At 43.4% G+C, this 17643-nt stretch overlaps 1 protein-coding gene across 1 annotated transcript in view; it reads right to left on the reverse strand.

Annotated features, from left to right (window-relative positions):
- DYNC1H1 (dynein cytoplasmic 1 heavy chain 1) overlaps window positions 1-17130 on the reverse strand; it is a 46091-nt gene extending 28961 nt beyond the window's left edge. Inside the window, exons 1-26 of the mRNA XM_055715221.1 lie at window positions 16779-17130; window positions 14065-14152; window positions 13331-13504; window positions 12856-13111; window positions 11774-11960; window positions 11324-11595; window positions 10959-11186; window positions 9400-10476; window positions 8933-9112; window positions 8171-8320; window positions 7773-7919; window positions 7485-7625; window positions 7168-7344; window positions 6949-7059; window positions 6747-6866; window positions 6291-6530; window positions 5618-5773; window positions 5142-5255; window positions 4624-4734; window positions 4334-4543; window positions 3788-3934; window positions 3399-3565; window positions 2548-2721; window positions 1634-1799; window positions 1363-1551; window positions 1084-1278 (exon numbers count right to left, since the gene is read on the reverse strand). Coding sequence (XP_055571196.1) covers window positions 1084-1278; window positions 1363-1551; window positions 1634-1799; window positions 2548-2721; window positions 3399-3565; window positions 3788-3934; window positions 4334-4543; window positions 4624-4734; window positions 5142-5255; window positions 5618-5773; window positions 6291-6530; window positions 6747-6866; window positions 6949-7059; window positions 7168-7344; window positions 7485-7625; window positions 7773-7919; window positions 8171-8320; window positions 8933-9112; window positions 9400-10476; window positions 10959-11186; window positions 11324-11595; window positions 11774-11960; window positions 12856-13111; window positions 13331-13504; window positions 14065-14152; window positions 16779-17052 — 5451 coding nt within the window. The 5' untranslated portion in view covers window positions 17053-17130. The remainder of the gene's footprint in view (window positions 1-1083; window positions 1279-1362; window positions 1552-1633; window positions 1800-2547; window positions 2722-3398; window positions 3566-3787; window positions 3935-4333; window positions 4544-4623; window positions 4735-5141; window positions 5256-5617; window positions 5774-6290; window positions 6531-6746; window positions 6867-6948; window positions 7060-7167; window positions 7345-7484; window positions 7626-7772; window positions 7920-8170; window positions 8321-8932; window positions 9113-9399; window positions 10477-10958; window positions 11187-11323; window positions 11596-11773; window positions 11961-12855; window positions 13112-13330; window positions 13505-14064; window positions 14153-16778) is intronic.
- Between the last annotated feature and the right edge of the window lie 513 nt (window positions 17131-17643).

Here is a 17643-nt window from a genome sequence, read left to right on the forward strand (position 1 = left end):
TCAGTGAAGCACTCTGGGCCATTTACTCTGTAAATCCATTACACCGCTGAACTAGGTATTTTACTTGCCAGAAACTACGAAGACAAGTACTCCTAACACAGACCAGGTATTTCCCTCTGAAAATCAAGAGAAGTAACCCGGGATGATTTTAAGTCACCCCACCCAATCCTTATCTACAAACAAAAGCATATAATAATTACAATAACGAGCAGCTTAATGAAGTATTTTACATTTGAATGAAGGTCAGTAATGTCTGTATTTGGAAGAGCTAGTCTGAAGATCAATTCAGTAAGCTAGCCTATAATATGCTACCATGCACTAAGCTAACTAGAGTGAAAAACTATCACCACCTACAGAATCAGGGCTTGATGTAGTTGCTTAAATTGCATGTAACTTTTTCCTAGAGGAAAAATAAGTCTTTTCATTTGGCCTGGTTTTGGCTGGAATGGAGTGCATTTTCTTCTTAGTAGCTAGTGCAGTGCTGTGTTTTGGATTTGGTGCGAGAACAGTGTTGACACCGGTAATACACTGATCTTTTCAGTTGCTGCTAGGTAAAGTTTATTCTAGGTCAAGGGCTTTTCACCTTCTCAGGCACTGCCAGTAAGCAGGCTGGAGAGGCACAAGAAGTTGGGAGGGGACACAGCCAGGGCAGCTGACCTGAACTAGCCAAAGGGATATTCCATACCATATGACGTCAGGCTGGTATATATAAGCTGGGGGAAGAAGAAGGAAGGGGGGGACATTTGGCGTTATGGCGTTTGTTTTCCCAAGTAACTGTTACATGTGATGGAGCCCAGCTTTCCTGGAGATGGCTGAGCTGCCTGCCCATGGGAAGTAATGAGTAAACTCCTTGTTTTGCTTTGCTTATGTGTGCAGCTTTTGCTTTACCTATTAAACTGTCTCTATCTTAACCCACGAGTTTTCTCACTTTTACTCTTCTGATTCTCTCCCCCATCCCACCACAGGGGGAGTGACCAAGCGGCTGTGTGGTGCTTGGTTGCTGGCTGGGGTTAAATCACATCACCGTTAAACTTCAAAAATCCTTACCTGCAAACCAAGAAGAGGAAAGGAAGTTTTACTTACCAAATGCTCCAGTTTCCTTCTGCGAAGAGGTGGCTGCTCCATGAGCACAGAGTCTGCCAGGACATTGAGTGTGACCTCAACATTAGCCAGCACAGAATGGAGAGGACTGTTGTCTCCAACTCCACCCATACCATTGAGGGCCGACTCAACATTCTCAGACCACGCAATCTGGGCTGACAGGACAACAAGCTGAGCCTGTGTAAGAAAAATCCTTGTCAGACAGTTTTTCCTCACAGAAGTAACCAAGCTGCGGCATGCTTAAGTGTTCCCTAATGATACCTGGTACTTGTCAATCCAAGAGATGTAGACTGCTGGGTCAATTGAAGTTGCTTTTCCAAAGATTTCTACTTCAGTAACAGATTCTGCAAGCAATTTAGCAAGGGTGACTCTCATTTCTTTTTCAACAAGAGTGAGCCACTCATTGATCTTGGGGTGTTCCGTGATGGAGACAGGTGTTTTGAACAGCACCTGCAAGTATTAGGTTTAAATCAGCCCATGTTCACTTATTTTCAGAACTTTATTTAAGAAGAAAGAAACACTGCAGCTGTACCTCCTCTCCTTCACGTGAGGATATCCCAAGAACTACAGAATTATCTTCATTGAGAATAATGCTAGAAACACCAGCAAACATCTTCTTGAAGTGTTTCTGCAGCTTAGCAACATTTTTGCTGTTTCCAATGATTTCAAGCAAGTCTTCATCACCAACAAAGTAAAACCTAATAATTACATAAAATTAGATCTATATCAGAACTCCAACTATCACTTTTAATTTATTTATGCTTCAAAGATGGTCACTATATGGGAGTAACTAACACTCGTTTCCCCAACGCTGCAAGAACACACAAACCATCAATTTGCTGAAGTTATACTTAATTTCTAGGATTAAGCCTCAGTTCACATGGTTCTGTACCACACAAAGCGTACACATGCTCTGTACTATGGATTATTTTCTTCACCTACCCATCCCTGAAATACCCACAGTAGAGCCTGGGATTGAATTAAGTCTATTAAGGCAGGGAGAAAGAACTCCCACTCAGTACCTCCCTCACCCTTTCTCTCTCATGTGAAGTGACAAACTAGTTGAGGACTACAGGTAAGTCAGAACCAATGCCTTGAAGACTGGATTGTGACAGTTTAGACACTATCCTTCAATCCAGTGCCAGAATTGAGCTGTTCCAAATAGAACCTGTAAGTTTACAGAAATCAGCTAGTGGTTCCTTAAGCAGTGTATGAATCCTAAAACCAGCCACAGATGAGCAAGTAAGGGAAGTTTTAGTCCCACTTCCTGAGAATTAGCTAATAACTGAATTCTGTATTTAGACAACACAAATTTAAATGTTTGTAACATCTTACATATGTGCAGTACACAAAAACTGGCAGGGGCTTTACAAAACAGTACACCATTTCCTGCACAGAAACAGCAAACTACTTTACTTCAAGAGTCAATTAAAGTAAACTTCTTACCGAGGGAAAGAGGACCTCTCCCTTTCCAAGTATTCTCCCAGTGCCTTCTGTATCTTCCCAAGCAAGTCTGCCAGTCTCTCTAATGACCTCTGCACACCCTGAATGTTAAGAACGTCCATCACAAGTGGAGATTTGGACACCTTCTTCATGAGCGCCAAAAATTCAGTGCTGATGCTGCAAGTAAAGTAACACAGTACATAGTGCAAACTCAGTAACCACAGACCTGCAGGAACACCACAGTTACTTGTCTCTAAATGACCACTGCCTCTCTAATTGTTGTGGTTGCCCTAGGGAACACAAGGCTAAATTCCTCAAAATAGCTCTTCACCTACCTCAAGTCCACAACAACATAACCTAACTTCTTTGCAACATTTGATCAATGAATTCCACCCCTGAAGAGATGCACACGTCTCATTCTTTGACCTGACTGGAAGTGTGTGGAATGAATAAGGATGACCAGAGCAACTTAAAGCAGAGGAAGAAAATTACATTTGAAAGGTGAGACTAAAGGCTGTGGCAACAGGAATCAGTCTGCTTGTTGCAGCCACAATGCCAGAAAAATCCTTGAGATAGTTGACTGGAACTAATAAGAAAAACCATGTGAATCCCAATCACCTTCTAAAAATTTCACACCAGCCTTTTTCTGCCATAGTTGCCTACGTGCACCTCTTGCCATATTTGTTTGCTTGATGAACTTACACCTACAGCAGGGCTGTAATCCAGCCGGACGAGGTAAGAATACAGTTAGCATTTCAGCTTAGAGAGTGCCACATGGAAGTCATCAAGTTGCAGGCCTGCTCACACAGTGCCCCATGAGGGGCAAGAAAAGAACAAGGCAATTAAAAAGTTACCTCTGGAACCGCTGGGTCTCCACAGGCAGCAAGTGCTTGATGTCTGCACTACCAGTAAAGATACCCTCCAGGTAGACCCATCGCCTTTGGACATCTATCCAGACATCAAAGAGTGCCATGATACGGTTCAGCTTATCTTCCCAGCTAAGGGCATCTTCCTCAAACACCTGAAGTTTAAATGTTGCGTTAATATTCATTTTAATAGTATCAGGAGCCTGACTGCTAATTATTCGCGAAAACAGTTCTTTAAGAGTTGCAAAGGATGCACCCACAAGTAATTGTCTGTCAACTTAAACAGTGAATACAGTCCCTGCTGGTAGGTATCTAAACTAAATAAGAAGGGAGGGTGAAATTAAATGAAGATTCTTTAGCTTTGTTCTCCGTTTTACCTTATAGTATGGTGACAGCTTCATAGCCGAGACGCTGTTAATGTGCTCTTTTACTTTGTTGAAAAGGTCATCCCATCCACGAATTAAACGACATTTGTTCTGGTAATTGACCAAATCCAGTTCATAAGTGTTCCACACTTCTCTTATCTAAGAAAAAAACGTTTAAGGTACGACATCAATAATTTCTGCTCCAACATAGTTTCAAAGTAGTATTACAGTAATCAGATTTTACTTTTTGTACCCAAGTAATCCAGGTTTATGTTCAGGCTTTTGTTAAAAATATCGAGAACATGATGCAGTTAGGTAAAACTTACAATAAGGTCGTGTCTTTTCAAGTCATTATCAAGGACTGCTTTTCCCAAATTATCCAAGTTGCATCAGAGGAAGCTTACACAGCTTTAAGCTGTTCCCCAAAACAGCATGCCTTGGAGTCTCAGCACACGTAGCAACAGCTTAGACTGACAAATTTACTACACAAGTGTCAGCCACCCAACAGCAAGCCTTTGATATGTTATTATGAGCATACAAACAAAAGCTGATACTAGCCTGTTTCAAGAACTCTTCCAGAGCCATCTCTCCCTGAGCCACGAGCAGTACATCTTTGACGATTGCTTCATTTCTCTGTAAATCAACATCCCAGATCTGACCGAGCGTCAATTCTGAGACAACCCAGTTAACGTGAAGTCTTTTCATCAGTTGTTTCCAGTGACGATCTTTAAGTGCCTCGGATTTCAGTTCAATAACTAACATGTTTATCTATAGAAGACAAGAAAGCCAATTAGATCCTTCAACCTGAACTACCAAATACATGCATTTTAAAAGTTAGTATAACTTACCTTCATGTAGCCCTTCAAAAGTCTCTGAACATACTCATAGGAGGCATACTGTCGCAAGCGGGCAGGGAAGTTTTTCAGTTGGTTCAGTAGGCCATCCAAGTTTTGTCGAAGCTGTCAGTAACACAGAAGTAATGAAATCTTTCTCTGCAAGTGCTGTGCACACAGTTGTACCAGTTTAAAGTTGACTACTTTTAAAGAAATCTCTCACAAACAAGGTATTATCGACAGTACAGCTCTTTTAGTGTTGTATGCATTTGTGTGAGGCAGTCCGATCTCCATTTCAAAACTACTGGAACTGCATACATCTCCTGAAAAATTACTTAAGTTGTGACAAAACCTGTGAATTTTTCTTAGCTTAGCATGAGAAGAAACATGCTCACAAGATACTGAGAAAGATAATTGCACACTGAAAACTATCTGGAACATGACAATCCAGCAGGTCTATCTCAAGGGGTCTAGTTCCTCATCTGCACATACTTGCCGTAGTTACATTGTTTATGTATGGAGAAGTGAAGTACCTTGCGAGGCTGTACTGAAACCCAGGGTTGCTCTTTCATTTGATCAATCTGTTCCCAAACCTTAGAGAGTTCAGACCAGACGCCTTTGAGATCCTGCAACTCTTCAAGGGCCACCTATAGTAAAGAATGTTATCAAACATCAGCAGTTATTCCTCACTTCTTCAAAGTCATTAAAGCGGGGGAGTTACACAGAATACTTAAGGTGTCAAAAACCTCTAGATAGTTTGCCAATTCAACACAACTACAATAGCAAGTGACCCAGAAGAGATTTTTGCATCTCAGGCCACGTAACAGCTTCACAAGACAGTCAAGGAGGAGATCACAGACAATCTCTTAAGGCTAGAACTGAACAACTGTGGAAATTATGTTGTGACACTAGTACACTGCAGGGCTACAAGTCACCCTCTTAAGGGAGAGAGATGGAACTAAAATATTTTTATCTGAAACTGACAAGAAGTTGTGTGAGCAGTTTGTACCTGGACACGCTCTTCACTGCCACTGAGTAGTCCTGTATCTGTTAATTCCAGAGCTTCCTTGGCCTTTGCACACTTCTCACGATCATCCTTCAGCCTACCGAATTTTCCTTCATAAATGGTAAGAGCTTGAAGAGCCTCTTCTGGACGCAGGTTTCCCTAAAGTTTGCATGGGATACATCAATCTAAAATTCCTACAATCAAGCTGAAGCCAAATTAAAAGCAAGTACTAAACACCCACTGTTGATTTGTCTCATTATTCTTCCATTTCCAGTTTGCTAGCAATAAGGCTACATACTAATCCATTATAAATCTCATCCCACTTTTATGTGCAATTTTTAGCTTTATTAAATAGCACTTGGCGGGGAGTGGGGGTGGAAGGGCAAAAAAGCAGCTTGCTTCTGAATCCTCCTACATGTATGTCCCTCGTTTCAGCCAAAGTAACTTAAGCAATCTTGCATTCTGCACTTAAGAGGCCTATATTTTAAAGGTAAATTTCCCTCTGCCACTGCCCCCCATCAACACACTGCCAAGTTATTATAGAACCCTCAAAAAGACTTTTACCATCATCTAAAATTAAAAACTGCAAAGCGGCATAAAAATAAACTGCCTACTACTTATTGAATGCAGAGAATCTACCTCGTCTGCTGAATGAGTATTAATCATCACTGCTTACTGTTACTGGCTTTGTTTTCTCCCAGTCTGTTAGCAAGTCGGTTGTTCGACTCTCCACTGCACGATCCTCTTGAACTATCTTCATCTGCAAATTTGCTACTTGTTGTTGAATGGCAGAATCCTTTCTACGCATTATGTCATTAAAGGCACCCCATTCTCCTTCAATGTTGTCAATATACAGCCAAGAGGATGGAAACTGGAACCTTTGCTTCTCAAGCAAGCGCTGACCATTGCGATAAAGCTACAAGAGACAGCAGTTGTAAGTTAAAAAGACGAAACTACTTACGTTGCAGGGCGAAATACTCAAAATATTTTAACAAGCACTCACTATAAAGTTCACAGGATTCCTCAGGATATGAAGTTCAAGTCTGCTCTCAGGAGAACTTGAATACCATGAAGCTGCATTTTAAGAGCTAAGCCTGACATTTCCAGAAGAAACCTTAACAAGACAACATACCTCAACTTGTTTTTCAAACTGCTTGATTTTACGTTTCAAGGACTGCACGTATGTGATGAATGTCACTGCATCTGATGTGCTGGCAGTGTCCACTGAATGCTGCTCCAGTTCTTGACGGGACTGTTTGGGGCACAAATTAATGTTTTAGAAGTCTAAAATAGTTGATCTGAAAGTGAAAAACTGGAATTTGGACTGGTCTTACCTTTGAAATTTGTGAATGAAACTCTGTCATATTCTGACCAAGCATTTGGCCAAATTTGCTGAGCACCTCCTTGTGCCAGGAGTCATACTTCAAGTTCACCTTTGATTGTACCTATAATTAAGTTACATAATAGTTATCTGTCAGCCCTCCTATTTTCTGTTATACACCGAATTCTGAAATTTAACACATCTACCACAAACAGTAATTACAATTTCTTACCTTGCCATAGTCTATGACAACAGGTCCAAATTCCTTTCTGGTTTCTGCATTGTCAAACGTTCCTCTTGCCTTTCTTATCTGAACCAAAAGGGCTTGCCACTTATTCAGGTCTTCTCCAAGTCGGTTGTATATGTTTTCAGCCTGCATATCCCACAGACACTGGTACTGCAGCCAAACCTAATTGGGGTATTTCACAAGCAGTGTTCAGAATTTCTCCAGTACATTCCAAGAGACATGCATCCCCCCAACCCCCTGAAAACTGGGAGAAAAGCCCACATTCATTTTAGTTGTAGCATCACGTGGTGTCAGCCTCCTACCTTGACATACTGTTCCACTTCAGTCACAATTCCCATGACAGCAGAGTATGACTCCTCCAGAGCAGCGGGGCCATCTGGCATCCTTGTCAAAGCATTACGATAGAATTTCTCTTCCTCAGACAGCTCATAATGCACTCCGACCTAATAACCACAATTATACATGTGATACACATTAATTTCTAGGGCACTCAGACTAATTCCTAGAGGAACACGCTAAGATAATCAAGCACAATTAATTGCAAAGTGAAAATGATTGCTCAGACTTAGATACAGCTTCTTTATACTTACCTGGTATCTCTGACTTTGAATTCTTGGTAGTGACAGGATTACCATCTTCCAAGAAAACATTTCTTGATAAAGTTTGTATCTACACTCTTCAATTGGCGGATTCAAGTATATCACCTGATTAGTTATTCTTAGTTCATGCACAATGTTCTGCAGAAAAAGTAAACATACTCAAGTTTTACTGGCAGACACTACTGCATGTAAACAATTTTGGACTTCAGGAAGAAGCACACAGTTTTGAGGAACAAATGCGCACTTAAACGGGGCAAGGCAAGTATTCCTCCAAAACCAGATGCAGAAGAAATACTTATCTCCCATGTAAAGTGCCAGGTGTAATTCTTGCGTTAAGTAATTGACAATAATGAAAAAACCCAACAAAATAACCCCATAACAAAACTTACTTTGATCTTGGGTTCGCCACCAGGCTTATGGCTCACTTGAGGAGCATCTGTATCCATGTCAACTTCCGCTTTGTCATCTGCTTGTCCAAGAAGAACTTGGGTCCAGGCCCTCAACCCAGCTTGCAAACGAACACCCAGGATTCTTTCAATCTAAAGAAAGCAAGCCACATTAGAGGAAAAAGCTGCATATTCACTGCATAAAGATCTCTGCTACCAAAATACTCTGATACCAGGAAAACTACGAGGCCTCAAAAAACCAAGTGCACTTTTAGCAATTATTTGAAGAGGTTTAGGAGTTTTGATAAATTTAAACTGAGTATCAATTCAAAGCTGCTCCTGTCCCCATGGACTTCAATGGAATTAAAACATTTTTTAACTGCTTTGAAGTTGGCCTAGCCAATAACCTGACACTTATCTCAATAGGCAGAACCAAACAATATGAAGGCAGTAAGTCTTTGCTACCAGCATAGCAAATTTGCACCACCCTTTATCTACCTCAGTCCCCAGCACCTTTCTAGGCAGTCAATCTACAGCAAACTATTTTCTTTAAAAGACAAAACTCCCCTTGAATTAATTGATCCCAAAAGTCAACAGCTAAAGACAAACAGGTCTTGAATCTTCTGCATACAGAAAACACTAAATTTTTCAGAGAATGGGGACAGAATTCTCCCTGGTGATTAAGAAGCGTATAATCAAAAGACATTTTGCACCCAACTAAAACGTTTCCTCTAAATACATACTACTCCTTGGTCTCAAACCTACCTCCATATCCAACTTATTGACCCAGATTGGCAAATTTGAATATGAATGAAGATTTAAGTCATCCACAGCTTTCTGAACCCTGTTCAAGATTTCGGAGAAAGTCTTGTGATCATACATGCATGTTTCTAATGATCTCACTTCCAGGTCTATTTTCTCTTCGATAATGAGCAGATCATCCACCTAAAATGGTTTAGGAAAGATGAGATGTTTAGTTTGACAGGTTAGACAGAGGCAACCATAATTACACAGTATGTTTAGTCATTTCTCTTTCTTCAAATGCATCAAGTCTATCAATTTTAATAGTACCAACAGATCTATTTGGCTGGCCAATTTGTGTCAACTCCATCAGCTACTTCACCAAAGAGCTACAGAACAAGGCATCTGCTATCCAATTCCACTTTTGGTTAACCACACATTACTGAAGCATAAATGTAACAATTTTGCAGAATTTTTAAGATAAAACAAACCTTTTCCTGGAAACTGAAGACCGTCTCGGCTAAGCGCTGTACGTATGGATCAAGTTTGTATGATTCCCACACAAGTGCAATTCCTTCTGCAATCAAAGCCTGCACCTCTTTCTTCAAGCCAGCAACCAGAAGTGAGATAGTATTGCGCTCTTCTACTTTCTCACATGTTCGTTCATATGTACGGACACTTTCAATGAGAGAAATAGCAAATGGATAGAGCTGGTTTGCTTGGTGAGCTTTGTTGACAATTGCTAGTGGAACACGGAAACCAAGCCACTTCAGGTTCCGAACTTCTTTTGAAAGTGTAATTATTTCTGGGAGGAAGTTGACTTTCAGTTTCAGGACGTTTCCAGTTCGACCTCTAACACGAGTGCTTTCAATGGTGAAAATCCGACCAGACACACCAAGGTTGCGTTGCTGAACTTTTCTTGCCCAGTCATCAAAGATCTCCTGAGTATTGAGCTTCATGCGAAAGCTATCTCCATCCTGCTTTAGCTTCTGACCTTCTACATGGTTCTCCCAGCCTTTGCCAAGGACATCCTCAACCCGCTTCATGTAAGCGGTGAGCTGTCTGTCAATCTGTTTTGCCCAAATTATAGACCCAGACACAGGAGGCAAGTCACGGACATGACTCATTTTACAAGCTTGACTTTGTGGGTATTGTACTTTAAATTTGTCATGAAGAGACTCAATATCATCTTTTACACGCTGGATCAATTGCGTTTGGTATTCACGAATGGCACCGCGAATGTGAGGTCTGACAAACAAGGCATTAAACCGAGAGAAGATTCTGAACATTTCATTGGCGTTCTTTGCTGTACCAAGCTGGTCTCTCAAACGGGCAGTTATTCGTGTTTCAACTCTATCAATTCTTTCATCATATCGTTTCATTGCTGCCTCCCAGGCTTCTGTACCTTCTTTGGAAACATCTAGTCCATCTACTTCCTTAACATTCTCATAAGCAAGATTGACTTCTTCAATCGCATTAGCATCAGCAGCATCAAAAAGGACTTCTGCTACTTTCATATCCTGTGGTTCAGGTACCTCTCCTTGATTTTGCTGGGCAACAGCAGTTACCTGCATTAGAATCACAGTTTAGCAAGTTCAAAATCTACCGACAAACAGCTACTGTTCTAACAAACATTGCAAAACCCCCTACGAATTAGTACCAAATCCTTAACAAACTTTCAGTCGTGTTTCAGATTTAAGTTTCTACTAGGAATGGGGCAACAGTTACTTCACAAACTTCCACTACTGTGCAGCATAATCTCATTTTCCATTGTGGTTTAGCCAAGCTCGAGTATTTACATGCTTATTAATCTCCATGTTATGTCTGGACTTGCTGTGTCTACTCACAGGAGCATGGTCACGCAATAGGTCATGTACGTCAGAACAGAAGCTAAACCTATTGGCGAGGGTTCAAAACTAGACTGACTTTGTAATCAGACAGCAAATCCAAATGTAACATTAGTTTTGTGTCAGTAACTTTTTAAAGCAACAGTGAACACTCTTGAAGAAGCCACACAGATTTTCTGTGTGATGATGACCAAGAGCAGTACCTGAGGTCGCAAGACTCTCACAATAACTGCCCTCAGCTGCTCATGCTGACGCCTGAATTTCCTCATCTGATCAAGGCGACCTTGGAGTTTCCTATGAGCAGGATTGATACGCCACACCATCTTCAGGTTCTCTTCCCTTTTTCTTTTCACAATATCTCTCAGCAGAACTTGTAGCTTCTCATACTCATCATCCCAAGTTTGGAATACTTCAAAGCACGCAACCATTACCTGAAGAGAGTTTTAGAACAGGAACTTTAGCTCCCAAATTAAATGCTTCCTGAAAGTCACTATTCAATGCAAAAATACAGCTCCCAGTGCCACAATGCAAAAATACAGCCACCAGCGTTGCAAAACCATGAACATACCTTTTCAAATTCTTCATAGGCAACATGCATCAGTTTTCTGGTTCCCAACACTTTAAGAAGCTGAGAGCTCAGATCTCTTGAAATAGCCTCCACTAAACGCAATGCCCTCTGGATTGGGTATTTTGTGTTTCTGATTTTTCTCAAATGGGTAAATATTGCAACAAGGGCCTGCCTTATTTTGTCCAGCTCGGTAGCAGACAGCAAATCATTCAGTGGAAAGTCTTTCATCAGTGGATTATAGTCATTCACGGTTTCCAGAGCCTGTTTTAGACCTAAATGTAATAGAAAAGATTTTGAATATCACTTTCCATTTCATTAATCAAATCCGTAGCTTAACTAGACCAAGATTACTCTGAACAGCATTCTCCTTTGTACCACAATGTTCAAGTTTTGTAACAGCTCAACTTCTGTAGGACACTTGTGAAAAATTTTATTGAAGAGACATTTTACCTGTGTCTGTATCGAAGCTGACAGTTGCATGAAAACGTTTGCCATGTTTTAGAATATCCAGAGTCAGAAGAACTTCTGGGCTTTCACGTTTTTCCTGAATGCGATACAGAGCCCGTTCCAAATTTAACCAGAAGCTTATCTCCTGTAACGCAGTGCCTGATGCAGGATCTCGATCTAATTTGGTCACCTTAAAAGTAAGAGTGATGATGGAGGAAAAGCATTTAATTTAAATACTCCAACTGTAAAAACTCATTCTGTTACTAAGTGTAATTGAAAAACATAACATCTAGGTTTTAATAAGCCAACCTCAAACAGTTTTGGCACTCATTCTGTGACAAGTGTAGGAACTGCAGTGCAACAAGAGTCAAAATTTAATTCCAGTGGTCCTCAAAGTTGGTTTTAGGACCCTCATGTAACATCTTCAGCATAGTCTAAAAAGGTTATTGGTCCATTTTCTTGCTCACTACCTGCAGTCTGGTTAATGACAGATGAGCCAAGCAAGGAAACCAACGTTTTATGCTCTGGAGTAAGAAAAGCCACCACTGTTCCATGAGCAGTAGGTGTTTACTGTGCCCATGGAGGAAAAAAAGTCATAATAGTATCTGAGATGCTATTTCTGAGTAACTGCAGAACAGCAGAGCTCTTTTGAAAACAGGCAGGAGTACAAGACAGGACTGGAGCAACTGTACTGAAGTGGTTGTGGATGCACCTGAGGAACTGACAAAACAAATGAACAAGTCCCGTTTCTCTCAACCTGCTGTAAAGATTTGAAGAATAGTTAAAAAATTCACCATGTTACTGCCAGTTACTTGAGTCTATTACAATAGAGATAAAATAGTCATGCTCTCAGCTACTTGTAAAACAATTTAGACTGGCCTCTACATTAGGCTTAGTTTAGCCTATAGTTAGTCTAATTTAGACTAGCATCTCTGGTGACTCAGAAAACTGGTCTCAGTTCTTCAGAGTAGCCTGCACAGAGCACTGTCCTAACAGTTAAAACTGTGAGGAAGACACACAGTACTACACAGAAGTTCTTATCACATAGTCTCCCACTTGGTGGTTGGTTTTCTTCTTTCTTTTACCTTTTGTATTTCTCTAATCCAGCGGTTGACACCAGACTGTAGCTGATTCAGGAATAACGGATCCTCAGCCTTCTCACCAAAATCTGTAACCTTTGGTTTTTCTCCACGCTCGTAACACTGCTTGGCAACATTAGTAATGGTTGCATGAATTGGCAGGCTGATCTCTGGAATTTCAATATTCTGCTGCAGATGCAAGAGGCCCATTTCAAGTTCTGCAATCTTTTTCTCAACTGAAGGAGCCATCTTATCTCCATCCCTGAAAAAGCACAGATGTTTTCACATAAGAAGCCAAATCAAAAACCATACACAACACATTCAAAGCCACCTGAACTACTTCCCCATAGTCAGCAACAGCATCATATGCAACTGTGTACTTAAAACAATTCCACATGACTTGCTTTGAACAGTCACTGTTATATTTTTCATTAAACACTTAAATTCATTAGCTTGAAGTGCAGCATTTATACAGCATTACCTGTCTGCTTTGCCAGATTCTCTGATGTAGGACTTGAAAAATGGAGCAACAGCATTGCTAATGAAAGAGTGCAGTGTTTCATATGGAGAATCTTCACTGAGAGTGAGCACCCTCAGCTGGGAAGACACTGGTTTGTCAGCATCAATCACTGGTGTACGCTTAATGAATGCCAGGCTGCAGAACAGAGAAAAGGGTTACCCACTCAACGTCTGGGAACTGAAGCGACAGTTAGAACAGCTTTAATCTGACTGCAGGTTTAGCTCACAGAAGTCAAATGCTAACCTGCACCATCACACTTCATAATCTTTCTTCTAAGAGACCTGAACACAAGTCTTCCCATAAATACATCTTCACACTTCAGTAATCAAACTTTGCTATCAAAAAGGACTCTGCAATATGGGCACACTTAAGAGGCACACATCTGATGCAGCTTCAGTCAAATACGTATTAAGGTGATAAATATTTACGAGTCAGACATGACCAATGATTATCAAACCCAAGTTGTGTATGTCACATTTCAGAGCTAAAATCCTAAATCCATTTGCCTCAGCCTCGTGACACACCCTTGTTTTATCAGAGGTCCACCTTGACAAGCTATTACTCCACCTGAATAAAAACACTGCATGAAGCACTAGGTAAAACGGAGGTAAATTTGTAGGTAAAGTAGGTAAATCTGCTTGTGTAGGTTTTGCATCCATAGGGCAGAAATGTCAAGATCTATTTTACTAACTCACCTGTTTGATTTTATTCCATAATGAATGTCAGTGCTGATACTGTAGGAAATGAACTCTTTTTCCTCTTCTCCTTCATCTCCCACGTCCTCTGCAAGAAATATGCCACATAATAAATTTTCTTTTTCCACTCTCTTAACCATCTTCTGTTATTATCAGGCTATTTTCTAACTTTTAATTTCTACACCAACCTTAATTAACTGAATGAAGTTAAATTTAGCTTTGTAATATCCCCCAGATTCAGATTGAGAGTGGGTTCACTGTTTTTTATCAAAACTCCATGAACTTTTCTAGGTTGCTATAAAAAATGATAAAACATTACAACAAGCAAATTATAATTCACATTCTGAAAGCCAAACCTTCTGCAATACAGAATGCACATCGACCTGTAGAGATATGCTGCCAGGATAACTACACTTCAGTGAGACCTTTAGGCAGCTGCTAAAGCTGTTTTCTTTTAAAGTTTGCTTTGTTTATTTTCAGACTTTTTCTTTGGAAGTGATTTGGAAATTACATCTCTGGACAAAAAAATCTTCCGACAAAACAAAAACTCAAGCCGTGGGAAGTACTCAGGCATCACTCCAGCCAATGTATCACAGATGATGTAATTGCTGGGGATGCAGGCAGTTGTGCTGCAATGCAGTGATTCTGTGCAGGTTACTCCCTGCTGGGGGACACACTGACTGGGCACATTACAGTGGACTCTCATTCATTTCATTTGGTGCTTCATAGAAGACACAACCTTAGGGTGTGACGTTTGTGATCCCGAGCACTGTAAGTCTGATCACAAAACAACACTGCACTAGACACCACAGGAACCCATAGGAAAGCTGTTGGCAGGCTTAGCTAGAATGACACCACATAGCAGTTTTCGTTACTCAGAAATATAGCTTCCGTTTTATTGCATTTGTAATCAACAATTTACTTCATACCATCTAGTCCATGCACAAATTGTTTTTAATAGTGTCAGAGAAAACTGCATCTCCATTGCTGCTGGAGGATCTGAATCTGTTAAGTCTGAAGACCGGTTGTCAATCAGAAAATCCACTCTTCCCAAATAACTGCTATTAAACCAAGACATTGATGGAAATCCCTTCTGCTGATAGTAAATTAGTACTCGGCTTTTAGAACATGTAGTATGTATCTCAATTAATTTTTTCCCAAATGACTGCTATTAAACCAAAAGACATTGATGGAAATCCCTTCTGCCAATAGTAAATTGTACTCGGCTTCTAGAACATGTAGTAAGTATCTCAATTCATTTTTAACCATACGCATATAACAATATCTATGTGACAAGCCTGGAGCTAACTGATCACCACTATCCTTCATTACTTCCAACCCGAACAAAGGCCATCCGACCTCATGAGACTGACAAAAAGGAAATTTAGAAATCATCTCCACAATCCATTAGCATCCAATGGATTTTCTTTAATTTTTGTTAAACGCTGAAGCATGAATTCACACAGATTGTTGGGGTTTCCCCCCCCAGGAAATTCTACTGATATCCCTGCAAAAAAAGATGTCTCATGCTTTGGAAGAGGAAGGAGAATAATCAGTGGAAATAAGCGTAAGATCAGCAAAGGGGTATTTTAAGCAACACTTTAAGTTCACAGTGAATAGACAGCGAGCGGAAGAACCTTCTTCATGTCCCCCTCAGTGTACAGCAACTGCAGGGCATGTCCCGTACCTTACCCTGGGGCTGCTGCCGTGTTAAATAATGCTGTATGAGGTGATGGGAGCAACACCTGATGTACATCCACCGGCACTGAACCAACAGTGCACCGGGGGCAGAGATCCAGAGGTTTATTAAAATTTTGCAAGCTCAGACTGGCAGGCACATAGCCATATACAAGCTGCAGGTCTTGTTTTATAATAAGAGTCTGTTATTAATGAAATCTAGATATATTTTATTATTGTCCGTTAGGCTGGATCCCGTGACAGCAAGTGCCTGTTCAGCAAGGGATTTCTTGGCAGTATAAAGCCATTTTCGAAACGGACAGACTGGGTGACAGCGGCAGGTAAGTAGCAGAGATGTTTTTCCAGGCCGGTGCCAGTTTTGCCGCAGTATTTCACGCAGCGTTTGAGGTTTCCGAGCGCCGTGGCCACCAGGCCCCGCACACCCAACACAGCCGCCGCAGGGCCTACGCCCGCAGTTACGCCCTTTGCAGCCTCGCTAACTGGCCGTAGCGCAACGCCTTTTACCGGCCTATTCCACTGGGTTTTGCGTTTGGTTTTTTTTTAATTTTCTCCAGGGTTTTGGGTGTTTTCTTTAAGTTTGTTGTGTTCCAGGCCGGCTGCCGGCCTTGCCAAGGCGGCCATTTCCGCAGCAGAACGGAGCCGCCGCAGGGAGCGCCTGCAGCCCCCTGACGGCGCGGCTACACTGGCGGCGCACGGAGCCCCCGCCCGCCGGACAACGCGCACCGGGCCCGCCGGGCCATGCGGGGCCGCCCGCTGATGCGGGCCCTCGCGGCCGCCGCCCTCGCCTAAGAGCGCGCCCCTCGGAGCGCCCGCCCGCGCAGTGCCAGCCCCGGGCCGCGCCGCAGCGCTGCGGGCCGGCGCCCCCCGAGCGGGGCCGTGCGTGAGGCGGGGGCCCCGCAGCCCCTCGGCCGGGCGGGGGAGCGCGGCGGCCCCTCCCACCCCGCGGCAGGGCGGCGGCTCGCGGCGGGCACCGCCGCCATCTTGGTAGCGCGGCCGCCGCCCGGCGCCGGCCTCACCTTTGAGGGTGGAGCGCTCCACCAGCACCGTGTGGACCTGCGGGTCGGAGAGGAACTTGCGCATATGCTCCACGGCGCCCTTCTCCTCCAGCGCCGCCTCCAGCACCGCCGGCGCTTCGCCGCCGTCCTCCAGCAGCAGCGGCACCAGCTTGCGCAGGTGCTTCTGCAGCACCGACACGTCGGCCACGTTCTGCACCGCCGAGCCCGACACCTCCATGCCGCCTTCCTCGCCGCCGGGGCCGCCGCCCCCGCCGCCGCCGCCGGAGTCGGACATACCGAGCAGGGACCGCAGCAGGCGTGCCGCGCTCCGCCCGCCCCGGCACTGGCCCGCCCGCCGCGCTGCGAGCGGCGCCGCGCCCCACCGGGCAGCCTGGGAAGGGCGGCCCCGCCCCACCCCGCCCCGGGGGCGGCTCCCGCGCCGGCCCTGCCCGCCGCCCGGCAGCCCCGCAATGCGGCCGCGGCGGCCCCGCCCGCCCGCGTGTAGCAGGGGGCTTGTTCCTGCGATCGCTGGCGGGAGGCGAGCGCGGCGGCTGAGCTCCTGGGGGCTGAGCAGGGAGAGAGAGGGACAAACCGCCCCCGCGTCGCTGCCCCCTGCGGCCTGGCAGCACAGCCCAGGCGAGGCCTGTCCTGCCACTGCAGGGCCTCACTCGCCCAAAGAAAATGCGTATTCCGTGTGAAAAATAAAGCCATAAGCCATAAGAACAGGTAGCACAAATGACATTTTGCCCTTCAGAAAGAAAGCAGCAGGCCTGCTCCCTCATCACCATCAGGGGCTGATGACACAGCTTCTCCGGGAAGGGCAACCGCCCCCCCCCCCCCCCTTTTGCCATGAGTGCTTTGTACACCCTGTGTACACCCAGCTCAT

Source organism: Falco cherrug, chromosome 7 (assembly GCF_023634085.1).
Source record: "Falco cherrug isolate bFalChe1 chromosome 7, bFalChe1.pri, whole genome shotgun sequence".
NCBI classification, from domain to species: domain Eukaryota; kingdom Metazoa; phylum Chordata; class Aves; order Falconiformes; family Falconidae; genus Falco; species Falco cherrug.